The sequence below is a fragment of the Neodiprion pinetum genome, chromosome 1 (genome assembly GCF_021155775.2).
Source record: "Neodiprion pinetum isolate iyNeoPine1 chromosome 1, iyNeoPine1.2, whole genome shotgun sequence".
In the NCBI taxonomy this organism is placed as follows: Eukaryota; Metazoa; Arthropoda; class Insecta; order Hymenoptera; family Diprionidae; genus Neodiprion; species Neodiprion pinetum.
The window spans coordinates 17,102,420-17,119,843 of record NC_060232.1 but is presented as its reverse complement, the minus strand read 5'-3'; the positions used below and the strand labels follow the sequence as shown (position 1 = coordinate 17,119,843).

Below are 17,424 nucleotides of genomic sequence, written 5' to 3'. Positions count from 1 at the left end.
AAACTGTTGGTATCCGTGTACATTAATTTTGCTCGGTTGCTGAATTTCTGCTTAATGTAATTGTAATGAAAATCGTAGATATATGTTTTAGCCAGATCCATGATGGAGAAACCTGCATACAATGGTTTATTCAACTTGACTTTCGTCTTACTCATTTCAACGATAATTATATCTTTGCCGAAAACGGTGCAGCTGTGAAAATTGGGTTTGGCTATGGTAGCTCTAGCACCGTATCTTCCATCCCATTTCGTGATCAGTCTGACATCTCTATACTTCCTAACATTTTCCATTGTTTTGCCAAAAACTGCGTTGTTCATCAGTTTGTAAAAATTTTTCTCGAATTCGTTCTGAGGTTTTTTGCGCAAATCGGTATTCAAATCTATGTATTTTTTGAGCCACGGGGTTTGTCTGAATTTGAGAACTCTGTGTATTTTGAGTAATTTTAAGCCAAATTGTAAGCATTGTTTCAAAACCCTATAGTGAACAACGTAGTTTTTCTTGGAAAGTAGCGTGGGCGTCAATTTCGGTTGCTTACTATTCGAGATCGGAGGTATGTAGTGCTCCGGACACAGTGGTAAATCCTTATGAATTTCATGCAGTTCCTCAGGATATTCCAAATCCACCTCCAGTATGTAACCAAACTCCGCATCGTCCGAGATGGTAAGAACGTCGCATTGTCCGAAGTCTGATAACCATTCGAAGGAACTGTATAGCAGAGCAAAGCTCATAGCAGCACCGTACAAATTATTAACGTCAAAGTACATGAGATAAGATTCTTCGACCTCAGGATCGAATTCCTCTACCATATATCTATTGTTGGCCTTTGCGTATCTGTTCGAACACTGTGACACACCACCTCGAATACCCTTTTCGATAAACATAACCATGTCTATGTCGGTGAGAAGCTCGAGTTCGATGCCTGTACATTTTAACATTGCATCAAACGACAGACCGGGCGCTGTGTAGTCATGTAACGGGTCCAGTTTGTACGTCGTCCAACAGCTCTGTCGAAAATTTTGAAAAACGTCAGCCAGTAAAAACACGTCCGTTTGTAAATACAAGTCCGAATACTCTCCCAAAGTTTGAACGTTAAAAGTTTGCCAAACTTTACATGCATGTGCATAGTCGTCGTCTGATATATCCCGATCATTTAATTTTGAGTAAAATTGTTGTTTGGATGGTAGCCGTGTGTCCTCGAGCTTCTCCCAACTGTCTATGTATTCGTACGGGAACACTCCTTGTCTGGTCAATAACTGAAATTTATCTGAGCTATGATAAAATTTACGTGTTATCGTTTTTTGATCATCACCGAGATACGTTGCTAATTTCTCAAGACTACTGGGCATGAAACGGTACGAATCTACGAATCTAAACTTTATATCCGTTCCCTCGACATATTTTGTAAATGAAATGTACTTTTCTTTGTTTACGGGTAGAAGCTCAGTTGTGCCCTCGAACGATGTAGCCAGTGCTTTGATCAGAAAATGTGAATCGTAACCCGACAGATTGTGGAATATCACTGGGATAATGTGCGAATTTTGGTAATTTAGATTGCAACCTCGGTGAGCAGCACCACGGTACTTTCCCGTGAAATGGCAGTGATCACGATGTTTCACGTCTGCGAGTGTAAACGGTTTTTCACAAATGTGACACACTGTTGTTGAGTGAAATTTGTTGATTTGATTGAAATTGAGCGGTTCCATCGGTACAACAGTCTTGTAGTATCCCTCTAACGAATGTGCCAATTCCGCTAACTCGTTCACAAACCATTGAACGCAAGTCTCTCCGCGATTAATTTTGAAATTCGAAAGCGAATCGTCAAACGCACAATGTAGACAGTAAGCTATACTATACGGAAGATGCTTCTGATAAATTGTTCTATTTTCCCCAAAACTTTCATGTGTGGGTTGCAGTAAACATTCGAGATCCGCGTAAATGCAGAATGGAACGGTTTCTTTGTGCTTGAAATTTTTGAATTTGAGTATTTTTTCCTCATCTGTAGGTAGAATAACTTTGGTTTTGTTTATATTCATGCAATCAGCTCGGTGCTTCAACAAACATCTTTCGAAATTAAAATGAGACAGACACCTATCGCACAACCACGTCTGATGTGAGCGTTTGGAAATTTGAGAACTTGTTAATCGAGACAGATTTCGAATACAAGTAAAATGAAAGATTCTATTTTTTTCGTAATTTTCCATATCGACATCATCATCGTCATCGTCAGTGATTTCAGTTTCTATCGCCAAAAGATGAATCACAGGTTCATCAGACTCATTCTGACTCAGGTGAATCGGTACTATTTCACTTTTTTTCCGATCACCTTGGTCTATACCATAAACGTTAATTGAAAGGTCGTTAAGCTTCTCAAATTTTGAAATGGTGTTTTTGTCTAGAGACATAGGAAACTTTATACCGTCGTATTGTAGCACTGAGCTGAAATGTGGATACGAAGTAATTTTGCTGGGATTGTTGTTGTCGGCTGGGAACAGAGCTGCGGTGACCGACCAGAGGAAGCAATACGAGTCGCTGTTACGGATGTTGATGACAGCCTTCTTATCTTGAATATCTTTGGGTAGTGGTGTGTATGTGAAGACACCGCCTCGTAGTGGTACGTACTTGTTGATATTCACAGTCAAATTGATTATTTCAGTCAGCGACCAGCCTGAATCCTTTTCCTGGAAATCTTCCACCTTTTTCAACAAACGCTCCGTCGCGTTTTCGATGAACCATTCGTTGATATCCGTTGTCTGGAGGATGATTTCATTTCTCGTATTAAAAAATTTGATCTCTTCCACCGTGCGATCATCTTTTCTAAGTTCAACTTTACAAGCCAGGATAACGTTGGCTTTCAAGCTCCTGTCTTTCTTCAGAGCGTTTTTCAGCCTCGTCACAGCTAGTACCATTGCGTCTTCTAGAAATCTCTCCACATCTTTATGCTTCAAATTGACGATGGATCCAGTTCGAATTCTCCTCTCGAAAGCTGATTCCAAATTCTCCCACCGTACTCGATCGCTTCTTCGTCGGCTTCGTAATCCGTCACCCACTTTTTGCAATTGTTGAAATTTGACTGTCAACGATTTCAGAATTCCAATTGTAGTCAAAATTCTTGTCTTCTCTGGTCACTTTTGTGAAATCGAAATTTACGACTTTCGGAAGGCCGAGGAGAAAGCACTAGCTATCGGAAAATTAACCGAAGTCGCTCGAAAAGCAAAAAAAAACTTGACGGTACGATTGAACCCAACCCAACCTGACACCGATATTCATAAACCGGGTATGAATATCGAAGAAGAACGAAACAAATCAACAAAAATAATCATATCGCTCAGAATTCCGTTTCCGTTTTGGATGTAAGTGGCAGGTGTGAGAAAGAGTGTGAGTGGAAAGGCGAGAATTTAGCAGGATAGCAAAGGTGAGGAGGAAAGGAAATAGGGCAGAGAAGGAGCGGGGAAGACATAGACAGGCGGACGGGTGAAGGGAATAGGGAGGCAGGAATAGAAGAGAAGGACAATTGAAAAAGAAAAAAGGGGAAGAGTTTTGAGGTTAGGCAGAAAGAGCCGGCGGACGTCAACGGGAAGGATAAGACAAAAATAGGCGGTGACATCTAGGAAGTAAGAAGGGGGATAGAGCAGAGACAGGTAGGCAGCAGGTAGATAAGTTAGAGAGCGGTGGCGGAGAGAAAGAGCATGAGCAACGCGGGTGGCCAAAAAGAAGGGGCGAACAGAGAAGAGGAGGAGAAAAAGAAAGGTAGGCCGGGTGCAGTAGTAGCGTTAGGGAGGGATACGAGGCATAGCCTGGGATCGGCGACGACGGTGCTAGATTTATGGAAGAGAAAGCGGGAGGAGGAGGGGGAAAAAAGGGAGGAGGATGCAGATGAGATACAGGAGAGAGAAAGAGTGTGGCGCTCCAGTCGGTCCCGCCAAGCAACACGCCTCCGGCCCCCCCGTCGAGTACTTCCCGACGGAAACCGAGGAAGCAGTGCCTGATCCCGCGCTCGGATGAGTGAGCGCGGCCATGCTCGAGTGAGCGCGGCCATGCTCGAGTGAGCGCTGCCATGCTCGAGTGAGCGCTGCCATGCACGGTGAGCGGCCAGGAAGAAGAGAGACACGCCACAGCTCGAGCGACCACGCTCATACTCTCAAGCAGCGATCATTGTGAAATAAGAATCTTACAAACCCAAGTTGTTCTTTCGTCTAAATAAAAGCTCACTATTGTTTTCTCAATAAAGGAGTGTGTTTGTGTGTGGCTGAGCACCCGTCCCTCACCTCTAACTCCTTTAAGAGTATTTGGGAAAAGCAGGAAAGTGCACCGGTCGCCGAAGGGCAAGACAGGTGAGGAAGGGAAGGCAGCGGAAGGGGGTATACAGGATATGCTGAGGCTGATTAGGGAAAAGTCGAAGATAGGTCTAGAGGAGGTCAGAGGGCAGGGAAGGGGGATCAGGGAAGAAATGGAAAAAATTGAAGGGGAAATGACTAGAAGGAAAGAGCTGTGGGAAGTAGAGAGAGGGGAGATGGAGGAAATGATAAGGGACCTAGGTAAAAGACTAGAAGAGGTGGAAGAGCGGGGAGGGGGGAAGATGGAAAGGGTAAAGGAGAGGCTGGTAGAATCAGAAAAGAAGAGTGCAGAAGGCGGGGGGGAGAGTCAGGGACAGGGGAATGCGGAAGTGGCGCAGGTAACAATAGATAGGTTAAAAGAGATGGAGTTGGCCATAGAGAGGAAAGAAAGGGAAGAAAGAAGGGGAAACATAGTATTGAGAGGAGCGAGAATAGAGAAGGGAAGAAAAAAGGAAGGGCTGAAAAAGATAATGCAGGTGATAGGGGTAGAGGTCGAGGTAAAGGATATGTGGGAGGTAGGCGCGAAAAAGGGGGGAGAAACGGGGATATGGATAGCAAGGCTAGGAAATAGGGAGAAAAAAAGGCGAGTAATGGGAAGAAAAAGCCTCTTCAAAGGGAGGGAGGAGAGAATAGAGGAGGATCTCACCTGGGCAGAGAGGAGAATGAAATGGAAGTTGAGGGAGATAGCAGCTATCGAGGAGAGAAGGGGAAACAGAGTAAGAATGGGGTATGCAAAGATCTGGATAGAAGGGAAAATGTGAAAGTGGGATGAGATAGGAAGGGTGCTTAGGGACGGTGGAGGGAGGGAGAGGGAAAAGAGGCAAAGGGAGGGAAGGGGAAAAGTAGGGGAAAGCGATAGGGAAAGGACAGCAAGTGAGGAAAGACAAGAGGGAAGTATAGAAGCACAGGAAGGTGTACGTAGGGAAAGGCAGTCGGGGGAAAGGGTAGTGGGGGGGGGGGGGGGCAGAAGCAGGGGGGAGGGAGAGCAAGAGGAGAGAGAGGGGAGTAGGCGAGACGGAAAGGGAGGGATGGAAAGTAGTTTTCTGGAATGTGGCGGGGCTCGCGAGAAAGAATGAAGATTTCTGGAGGGGGCTAGGGGAGTGGGATGTAATATTTCTAATAGAGACATAGATAGAAAAGAAGGGGTGGGAAAGGATTGGGAATAAGTTGCCAGCAGGGTATAAATGGGAAGTGCAGTATGCGGTGAGAAAAAATAGGAAGGGAAGAGCAATAGGCGGAATGCTGTCAGGGGTAAGAAAGGAGATAGTAAGTGGGGAGGGAGGGAGGGAAGAGGTAAAAGAGGACATGATAATAAGGAAAATAAGCGTAAGGGGGGGAAAATGGGTAGTAATAGGAATATACGTGAATGGGGATCTAAAAGAGAAGATAGGGGAATTGAAGGAGCGGGCGGAAGAGGTAGAGGGAGGAGCAAAAGTGCTAGTGGGGAGTGATTTTAATGCCAGGACAGGGCAGGAGGGGGGAGTATATTGGGGGAAGGAGAGGAGGAGAGTAGGAGTAGGAAATGAAAGGACAGGAAAATAAATTCGGAAGGTAAGCAGCTGGTGCAATTTTTGAAAGAGACAGGATGGGCAATGATGAACGGGAACATGGAGGGTGATGAGGAGGGAGAATTTACGTATGTAGGAGGGGCGGGGGTGACGGTGATAGACTACGCTATAAGAGACAGCGAGGTAAGGGATAGGGTCGAAAGGATAGAGATTGGGGATAGGGTTGACTCGGATCATCACCCGGTAATAGTGTGGATGAGGGGGGCAGTGACTAGGACAAGGAAGGGAAAAAGTGTAGGGGGAACTAGTAGAGGAGACTGGACGAAGGAGGGTAGGATGAGGTTTAGAACAGAAGTCGAATGGGAGGGGATAGGAGAATCGGATGTAGGCGAAGAGATAGAGAAAAGAATAAGGGAGTTCAGACGAGCCTTCGATGTAGGAGGGAGGGGGAGGGAAGCGAAAAAGGGATGGTGGGATGAGGAATGTAGGCGAAAAAAAGCGGAAGTTAGGCAGAGTATAAGGAACTGGAGAAAGGGGGAGGGGGAAGGGGACGCGTATAGAAAGGAAAGAAGGGAATATAATAGGCTATGCGAGGAGAGGAAAAAGAAAGAAAATGAGGGTTTCATAAACAAAGCAGCGGAAGTGAGGACAGGAAGCAAGGTATGGGAGATAGTTAACAGGGAAAGCAAAAAGTGGAAGAGGGTGAATGAAGAAATAGGAGATCAGGAGTGGAGGGTGTATTTCATGGGATTATTAGGCGGAGTAGAAAGCAAGGTAACAGAAGGCGGGGGGACGGTGAATAGGAAGGGAGACGGGGAAGGGGAGCTGCAGAGGGAAGAGATTAAAAAGGTGATAGGAAAGCTGAGGGATGGAAAGGCACCAGGGGGGGATGGAATAGTTAGCGAGGTATGGAGGTATGGGGGGAAGAAATGGAGCAGTGGATATGGAAAACATGTAACAGAGTTTGGGTGGGGGAGGGCTGGCCAGAGGATTGGAGAGAGGGATTGATAGCGCCGATAGTAAAGAAAGGGGAGGGAAAAAGGGTAGAAGAGTATCGGGGGGTGACGTTAATGCCAACTCTATATAAAGTGTATGCGATGGCATTAGCGGATAGGTTAGAAAGAGAGGTAGAGGAAAAGGGCTTGATACCGCAAAATCAAACGGGATTTAGAAAAGGCATGGGTACAACTGACAATGTTTATGTACTTAATTATTCAATCAATAGACAGGTGGAAAAGGATAAGGGAAAGATGGTGGCGTTCTTTGTGGACTTGAAAGCGGCGTTCGATTCAGTGAACAGGAAGGTGCTGTGGGAGACTATGGAAAGGAGAGCGGCGAGGGAAGGGCTAAGGGTAAGGATGGAGGAAATTTACAAGGAAACAAAGAGTCGGGTGAGGAGCGGGGGAAAGGTAGGAGAGGCCTTCTGGACGGCGAGGGGGGTAAGGCAGGGATGCCGCTCAGTCCGCATGTGTTCAACCTGCTGCTGGCGGATTTAGAAGAGGAAATGAGGAGAGGGAGAAGGGTTGGGGGGGTGAAGTTGGCCGGCGGCAGGGTATGTACTTTAGCTTATGCGGATAATATAGTGCTACTAGCGGAAAGTGAAGAGGAAATGGAGATAATGATCAGGAAGTTAGAAAGGTATATGGATAGGAAAAGGCTGACGGTAAATGTAGGGAAATCAAGGATTATGAGATTTAGGAAAGGAGGCGGCAGAAGAAAAAACATAGATTGGAGATGGAAAGGGGAAAAGATAGAGGAGGTGAAAGAGTTCAGCTATCTAGGGTATAGAGTAAAGTGCAATGGGGGACAGGAAGCACAGGTGAAAGAGAGAGTACGGAAGGCAGGGGTAGTAATGAGGCAGGTATGGGGAATAGGAAAAAAAAGGGTTGGGAGGGATTGGGAAAAAAGGAGTGGGTTATTTGACAAGCTAGTATGGACGGTAATAGAGTATGCATCGGCGATATGGGGGTGGAGGGAGTGGAGGGCGGTCGAGGCAATACAGGATAGATTTTGGAGATGGACATTAGGAGTGGATGGGCGAACACCGGGATATTTAGTAAGAGAGGAACTACAGAGGGAGAAGCTCAGGATTAGGGCAGAGAGAAGGGCATGGAATTTTGAAAGGAAGCTGGAGAGGGGGGAGGGTAGCGAGTTAGCTAGGAGATGCTGGGAAGAGACAAGGGAAAAGGCAGAAGGTGGGAGGCAGGGATCGAGATGGGAAAGAGAAAGGGAAAGTTTCTTGGCGGAAAGGGGAGCAGAGAGTAGAGAGGTAGTCGCGAGAAGGGAGAGGGGCGAGATTCGAGATGGAGTTTAGGGAAATAGAGGAGAGAGAGAGGGAAGAACAGAGAAAAGAGAGGTGGGAGAAAATAAGGGAATCGAGGTACAACAGATGGTACAGGCTAGTGAAAGGAGAAGGGATACCAGGATATCTGGGAAAGGGATGGGGAGAAAGCAGGTGGATAAGGGTGGCAAGATTTAGGTTAGGAAGCGAGATGAAGGAGGCAAGGTACTGGGAAGAAGAGGAAAAGAGAAGGTGTAGGGTGTGCGGGGGGGAGGAGGAAACATGGGAGCACGTATGGGAAAGGTGCGTAGGCTGGGATAGAAGGGAGGAAAGCTGGCAGGAGGTGGTGAGGGAGATGTTAGGTGAGGAGGGGGGGGGGAGAAGTCTGGATGAGAGAATTGGAAAGGATCAGGGATGTACAAGAGAATGAAAGAGTGAGAGATGAATGGGAAATGGAAGTCGATTAGGATAAGGACGAATTAGGGAATAGAATAAGGTAAAATAGGATAAGGTTAAGTAAAGATAAGGATAAAAAGTAAGAAAAGGATAAGAGGGAAAGTAAGGGAATGGCAAGGCAATGGCACAGGGCACAGGCAATTATAAATTAAGTAAGGATAACGTAGGAAGTAAGTATAGGGTAAGAATAGGTTGAGAAAACATGTAAAAATATTGTGAAGGAAGAGGAAACGGGAAGTCCTTGTAACCCCAAGGGGAGCAATAAATATTACATACATACATAATCATATCGCTCCTTCGAAAAGACAATGCTGAAAAAAACGAGAACAGCGATCCAGCAGCTACAAAATTTTCCGAGCAAAATCTGCAGATCACGGTTACGGTCGTCGAAACATACAAGGGCGAAGATTTACTACATACACAACCTATGCTGCCAAAATCAATCGTGTGATACGTTCAAATTCTGTTGCCATAACGAAGTGCAGTCATATAGGAGATAGTGAAGCAAGATGGTTTGTATCGAATTATAGACGACATCTGCAGACTCATAATCTCGATATGACGAAAAAGGCTCAGAAACGAAAATCTGTATCTATTCTTCGAGCACTTTAACCATCAGTTAAAACGGTGAAAATTGATACACAAACGACCGAGTCAAACAAGAAGACCGTTGAAACTGATCCAAAAAATGATTCGTCGAATGTCCTGGACATTGATCTCGATATACAACAGACTAAAGTTGATTCGGACACGAATTCAAGTCATGAAATTTCAGAGTTGTCTTTTAACGATGAACCGACTGAAATGAACAGTAAGTTGTATCATTTTTCCCATGATTATTATATTGTTTGAGTGGGGGGGGGGTAAGGTTAATTTGTTATAAAAAAAGCATATTTTCGATAATTTTTTTTTACGACACAGTTTATATTTATTCATTTATATAATTGGTATAAAATAAAGAGACATTTGAAGAACTCATCTCCCATCCTTCCTTCAAATTCTAATATCGTTAACACTATTATATTGTTTCAGATAACGTTGATCAGTGCGACCTTGATAAATCCATTTTTGAGGCCGTGTTTTCAGAAACTCCTGTGCCTTCGACGTTGACTGCCTTAAATACAATCGAACGAAATTTGGAAGTGGGAGAATATTAGATCGAGATTGTCACTGAACGGAGAATCTCGCTGAAAAGATTCCTTCAATGGATAACGTTCGGAATCCAGCTTGGAATTGTTCGAAAACCAGAGCATTTCATTGAATGAAGAAAAATACATGCGTGGATTAGGGCAAATCGACCGCGTAATACTTCTTTCTTCTCGATACAAGACAAATTTCAGAAACTTGTCCAAGAAAACGAGCAAGTGAAAAATACGCTGAGGTCTTTTATGGAGCATAAATCTATGAGCAGCGTACATTTAAAAATTACGGAGTGTGCGTCAGATTCAGGCTCGTCACAATCGAGATTTTTATTTAAACTTTTTCAAGGTGCCCACAACAAATGCGGAGAAACAAAGAAAGGAGGAAATGGATATGACGAAGCTCTGAAACTTTTTAGTACATACCTTTTTACGATAGGTGGAAGAATGTTGTATGAAACCTTGTACGCGAATTTACCAATTCCTTCCCTAAGTACGATAAGTTGTGTGATCGGTAACTCTGCCTGTGATATCTGTAATATCGTGTATGTGTATAAATAAAGCAGTATTGGATGTGCCACGCCCCGAAACCGTAAAACAGTTGTCATCTTTTCTCGGTTTGGTGACTTATTATGCGAGATTTTTACTGAAGAGAGCCGAGCTCCTGAAGCTGTTATATAGCAGCTTAAAAACCGAAAAACTCGAATGTATGATCCAACATGAAGAAGCATTCGATTGGATAAAACAAGATTTAACGTCAAAGCGAGTCTTGGCTCATTACGACCCCTCGAAACCACTCGTTTTAGTTTGCGACGCATCGGGTTTCGGCCTCGCAGCCGTGCTGTCGCATGTGTTCCCCGTTAAATCAGAGCGGCCAATCGCTTTCGCGTCCAAAGTCATCCCCGAGAAGGAGCGTGGTAGAGCAATAATATACAAAGAGGCAGCAGCGATCGTGTTCAGATTCGAAAAGTTTTATAATTTTGTATACGGAAAATCTATCGTGTTGAGAACCGACTACTAACCGCTAATATACATTTTTGGGTCGGATAAAGACATCCTACTGACTGCGGCGAGTAGTTTTAAGCGATGGGCACATTTCCTGTCAGGATTCACGTACAAGATTGAGTACGTTCCATCAAAGGAAAACGGTAATTGCGATGCGTTGTCGCGAATGCCACTCGAAGACCCGCTTCGAGTGTTTGAAGTAAAGTTTGACGCCGATTTTTTATATTAACAGAGGTCTACACACGATCGATTCCTCAGTAGTTGTGAAAAAATCTAAGAAAGACCAGGAAATATGCAATGTAATCCGGTATGTAAAGAATGGTTGGCCATCTCAGCTGGAATCTGAATTCGAAAAAGATCGAAAAAACAAATCTAGCCGTGTGATAATTTGAGGAAATTTTTGCATGATTTTCAAAGGAAATGTGACGATCTCTCCGATAGCAAAGTCGAAAATTTTGTTTGAAATAGTCCAATGCTTTGCGTTTATTCTGAATAAAAGGGTTGATGCCAGGTGCGACATCAATAATATTCTCCCCGAATGGCAAGCAGGATTCCGGAAAAAAAGAAGTTGCTTATATAATATATTCACACTGAATTCAATAATCCAATTGCATATACAGAAGACAAGAGGCAAATTACATGCGGTTTTCGTTGATCTTAAAAGCGCATTCCCGTCTGTAGATCACTCCATGCTCTGGGGTAAACTGCAAAGAAAAGGGCTTAGCTCAAAAGTTATAAAAATTCTTCAAAGCTTGTACTCGTCGGCAAATATCAGAATTGGGAAATCAGACGGGATTTTAGACCGTATTTATATTACAAAAGGTGTATTGCAGGGTGAGATACTTTCCCCATTCCTCTTTTCAATTTTTATTGCTGATTTAGAAGATTTTCTGCTAAAAAAAAAGTATATTAGAGGTGTATCAATTAATCATTTAGTAGAAATTTTGTTACTAGCATATGCCGACGACATTGTCATTCTGGCCGAAAGCTACATTCATATTAAGAGAATAATTGACGCCTTATATGAGTACTGTGTAATAAATAAGTTATCTGTAAATACCAAAAAAACGAAAGTAATTATTTTTCGAAAAGGCGGCCGCAGACATAAACAGGAAGAAAAAAAATTCATGTTCGGAGATAGCTCTGTTGAAATAGTCAAGGAATACGTTTATCTGGGGGTGACCTTTACTCAAATGGGGTCATATGAATTACATACAAAAAAATAGTTTCCGAAGCCAAAGCAGCGTGCTCTTCCACATTAGCGTTAATACATAGAATACATGCGAATTCTTGGAAAGTTTACGACGACCTATTTGGGGCGCTTGTACAATCAATATTATTATACGGTACAGAGGTGTATTCACTGAGGCATCTAGAAAGCGTGGAAAAGATACAATTAGGTTTTTTCAAAAAACTCATGAATTTACCTCAGTGCACACCGAGTTATGCGGTAAGAAGAGAATTGGGACTTAGTCAGTATTCGTTCTTAGTCTTTAAGCAAGTCATAAGATGGATTAATAAAATTTTGAGAATGGAAGATGATCGATACCCGAAAATTTGTTTCCTCAGACAACTACATTTAAGTCAGTACAAAGGTGTCCAGGACAATGTGAACTATAATTGGGTGGTATTAGTGAAGAAAATGTTCTTTGAACCAATTGACAGGCTAGACCTGTGGAATGAAACGACGCCAGGCGAAATAACGCTGCAAGAACCTGAACTATTAGAGAAGTATAAGGAATACTTGAGCGATATGGATGGAAAAAAGTAGCACAGTCCTCCTCACTTATCATGTACAATTGGTTGCAGGCTAAGAATAAGGTTCAGGAATATCTGAAAGCGTCAGTACCTCTGAAAATATTAAAAGTCATCTGTCAATACAGGCTAGCGAACTCCTACTACACAAGAATAATAGTCGACTCTAGACATTACAAAATATCTGAAGGAAGATACTGTAACTATTGCAGCGAAGTTATAGATTTAGGTCACCTGACTGTTTCATGTAGAGAGCTATACTTTAAAAGAGTCGGACTAAAACTACCTCTCTTAAAAAACAGATCGCTTGATATACATACGATTTTCTCTCTCCCAATAGATGGTAAAATATTGAGAAAGTTTTATGCTCTTATATGTTTTGCGCTTGCTCATTATTCAGTGTACTATAGGCAATAAGCGAATTTTAGTATTAAAAAATAAATTGGAACTATGTTGTATATATATATTGTGAAATCTTGACAAGAATAATACAATCAACTAACTAACTACAACCCGCTCAGTGGTGGAGTGAAAAAGTTGGTATAAAAGCAGACCCGTTTCCACCATCTCGCAAAGTTCAAAGATGGAGCTTATCGTTGACATACAAGGCTTTCGTGGACCTTTCAACCATACCTTAACATTGAAAGAATTGGTTATAATTCCAATCTACTCGGAAGCATCTCCAACAATGTTTTACTTTAAGCCACCTTACGAATGGGATTGTCTGGACGTCAAATACAAAGGCCAAAATTCTTGGTTGAAACGCGATTTTCACGGTTTACCTCGGAGCTGTTGAACCATACCGCTTGAGGAAGTTGAGTGGATCATTGAAGACAGGCTGTGCAAAGCTGAAACCATGTACGTAAAAGGAGAAGAAAAACGAGATTGGTTACTCAAAATTGTCCTCTAAGTTCAAATCATCGATATGCTGGACTTTGACTGTCCGTTGCTTCAAACCTTGCAAAAAAACTTCAGCTATGTCTCTAAGATGTGACGTGCATACAATACCCAACGCAATCTGTGCAGCACAAAACGTTTTGTTACTTCAAAATTGGCTACAAAATCATCATACTGTTCGGATAGCGAGGGTGTACGATTTGTGTTACTGTGCAGAAGCATCTACCAGAACGGTCCCGCATTCCTGGCTAATATACCATCCTGCTTACGATACTGATTAATAAAATTATTGTACTATCGTTGTGAAGTGATTCTCAACTGTAGCCTAAAAATTGTACTTAATACAACTGTTTTTTAAAGAATATTCATGAAATAATTTCACACGTCTACCTAAGCTCTTTGGAAAGAATTTTTTTTCAATACACAGATTATGTAATATTCAACCTTGCTCTCCATCCTTGACCGAGCTGTACTCAAACCGAGTTTCGTTTTGCATTTCCAGAGCAATAGTAACCCAGCATCGCAGATCCTTGACTCTGAATGTATACTACCGCAGCTTTAGATCGACCTTGCACTCTGGTCTTGACTGAATCCGTTCAAAATTTATCGTAGAGTTCACAGTACAGTTACAAGCCAAAAAGAATATCACGTTGTTGATATCAGACCGGCATCCGAGTAAGTGAAAAATAATTCTCAAAACCATTCATCTTGGAATGTCGCGTAGTTGATAACGTGGGAAAAGCATTTGGGGTGGTTGATGTACCACATCAGCAGTCCCACCGTGGGAAAGGAATTTGAGGTGGTTCATGTTACAAATCAGCACTCCTATCGTGGGAAAAGAATGCGGGACGGTTAAAGAGTTCTTGCCCCCGCTGCACCCTCTACCGTTGGCAGACGAGCACTACATGAAGACTTTGACCTTTGGTTGGTAAGATTGTCGGTAAAACAGCACGGCTTTGACCTTCGACCGATAAGAATTGTTGCTAAAGCAGTGCGATTTTTACCGTCGACCGATACAACTGTCGGTAAGGTTGCACGTTTTTGACCTCAGGTCGGTACGGCAGAGCACGTTTCATCTTACGAGAGTTGGGGTGACCTTCAAGGGTTTGCGTCTGGGATGCGACAGGCGGCTTGATCGGTAAAGAAGGTGTTTGTATTCAAAACCGGCGTTGTTATGCTACTCAGATCGAACCATACTATCAAAACATGCATATATCGTAATTTATCTTGTCAATTTTGCAAACGGAAAGGTCATCCGGAGGCAATCTGTCACACGAAGGAGCAGAGCCAACAAGTTCAACACGTCGAGGCTGAGGCTACAGAAACACTGAACGAAGGACAAGACTCAAAAGAGGATTTAATGTATTTCTGCGATGTGAACGTAATAAGTGATGACACCAGTGCTAGTGACCGATACATGTCAATCGAGAGTCCAATGAAAGCGCAATTGTGAACGGAGAGAGAATGGTGATGGATGTAGATACAAATTCACCTATTTCGATAATTTCAAAAGAATTGTGGAAAGGAAATTGAAGGGAACCGAGTTAAGTTCAGCTAGCTTAACATTACGATGCTATAACGACACATAAATAAAACCGTTGAGAATTTTGCGAAAGATCAGAGTTCAATGTGAAAATGTGAACAAACTGCTATACTGCGCGGTCGTCTCAAGCAATAAGCCGCCTATAGTCGGCAGGCAATGGTCACCGGCGTTCTAATTGTGGCCGCTTCCCTTGAGCGATCACGGACTGGGGGGCACAGTTTAGTGCCACAAGATAGACCAGTTAGAAATAGGCACCCAGATGGCAAGGAAATTCCCGACGTTGTTAAGTGAAGGACAAGGACAGTATAACAAAGGTACCTTCAAATGTTTCTCAAACGCGACGCGTAATCGAGACCGCTAAAGGCTCAACACATTCCGCTTGCGTTGAAAATAAAAGTAGAAGATGAACTTGCGAGACTCGTAGAACTGGGCCATATTAAGCCGGTTCTCGTCAGCGAATGGGCGACACCTATAGTCCCGGTTATCAAGTCTAACGGGTCGATAGCATATAGACCAGACCAGACACGTTGATCGTGTGTGGGCTAAACAGACTAGCGACCGACTGACTGCCCGCGACACCCGTCGTCTCTGGGAAGAGAGGGATTACATCACAATTCCGTCCTTTTGAGTAATGCAATAATTGTAGCATTTGTCATAACTGCACTAAAGAATACAAACTAACAAGAATAAAGAATCGCATGGTGTATGTAGTTTTTTTTTTTTTGAGGATTTTTCGTATCCACTAGACATATTTCGCACGTATTTTCTTTCGCTTCGATATCTGAATCCACTGTCGGCCACCACACATAGGACCCGGCTGCTATCTTCATCTTTGTCATGCCCATATGTGATGCGTGGAACTATTGTAAAATCGTTTTTGTCAACTTTTTTGGCACCACAAGACGGTAACCTGTCAGCAGTGTATTCTTATCTACTGGAAGCTCAGCCTTTATTCTACAGGGTGACTTTAATAAGGTGGCTACCCCCCCCCCCCCCCCCCAAATCTAGCCGTGTGATAATTTGAGAAAATTTTTGCATGATTTTCAAAGGAAATGCGACGATCTCTCCGATAGCAGAGTCGAAAATTTTTTAAAAACAACCGTGTTTGCGCGCGAAAAAAAAGTTTTCGATTTCGAGACTAAAAATTGGGTTGAATTTTTTTTTCTGAAAATACGCAAAATCCTGAATGCCGATATCAAAAATTTTCCGGGATTCGGCAAACCAATCACCCAGAAATAAATCTCAAAATTTGAACTTTTTGTCGAAAATTCGGTACTAACTGGGGGAACAGGTGGAATTGAAATATCTTGGAATATCGTTGATAATGTTATTCTTGTATATGAAGGTCACAACTCAAAACACTTTTTTATCGTGTTAACGTTTCGGCCCTTGTGGGGGCCCTCCTCAGAACATTTTATTTGAATATCTGTCACAAACAAAAATAAAAAATGTACAACCAGGTTTTAACAAAATTAGACATAGTGCTATAAATAATATGCACTTCTAATCCAATTGACCCGACCTTTGAAAATTGGATGGTAAACCTCAGTAATACTGATATCCCCGTCAATGTTACCGACGTGCTAAAAATGGGACCCAAATATGGCATTCCTTTTAAGACTAACTGCATCCCAACCAACAAACTCATCTCTGATTTCGAATCAAAGATTTCCTTCATTTCTTCTAATTCTCGTAATACGGCCCGCCAAGATTTCACCAACACTATAAAAAAATTCATCAACACTCCTGTTCCCCTTCACGCTGACAAGAATATCCTTCACAAAATCAAAGAAACTAAGACCTTTAAAAATAACAACCAGGACTTACTTTTCTTGAAAGCGGATAAGGGAAACACGACTGTTGTGATGAACAAACAAATGTACGAGGATAAAATGTTGCAACAACTCTCTAACAACAATTCTTACAAAGTTGTTAGATACGATCTCACCTGTACCTTGCAACAAGAAGTCGAAAAACTAACAACTGATTGGTCTAAAAGCAAACTCATCTCTGATTAACTGAGACGCCAAATTGCAAAAACTGATTGCCTACCACCTAGAGCTTACGGACTACCGAAAATTCACAAACCTGGTACACCGGTACGAATCATAGTTTCCTTCACTGATAGTCCGACTATCAATCTGGCTCGGTTCCTTAGTCAATGTATAGGTAACAACATCATACCTCCCTTGTCACGGGTAAGAGATAGTTTTGCTCTCGTGAATGCGATTAGGGACTTTCGTCTTCCAGCTGAGCATATTTTAGTCTCGCTAGATGTTGTGTCTTTGTTCACAAACGTACCACAAGATCTTGCAATCAACGCTATTAAACAGCGCTGGCATCAGTTGGTTGACAAAATTCCGGTCCCACTTAACGAACTCTTGAAAGCATTGCACATATGTTTTAAGGCTGCCATATTTAAATTTAACCATAACATATATGCTCAAACTTATGGTTTACCGATGGGCTCACCTCTCTCTCCAATTTTGTCTGATTTGGTTTTGAA

General features: G+C 42.7%; 1 protein-coding gene across 1 annotated transcript; it reads left to right on the top strand.

Moving 5' to 3' along the window:
* The first annotated feature begins 4,369 nt into the window (after window positions 1-4,369).
* Window positions 4,370-5,095, top strand: LOC138191386 (ribonuclease Y-like). The gene has a single exon (XM_069138133.1). It carries the CDS (start codon window positions 4,370-4,372, stop codon window positions 5,093-5,095), a length of 726 nt encoding a protein of 241 aa, XP_068994234.1.
* The last annotated feature ends 12,329 nt before the right edge of the window (window positions 5,096-17,424 follow it).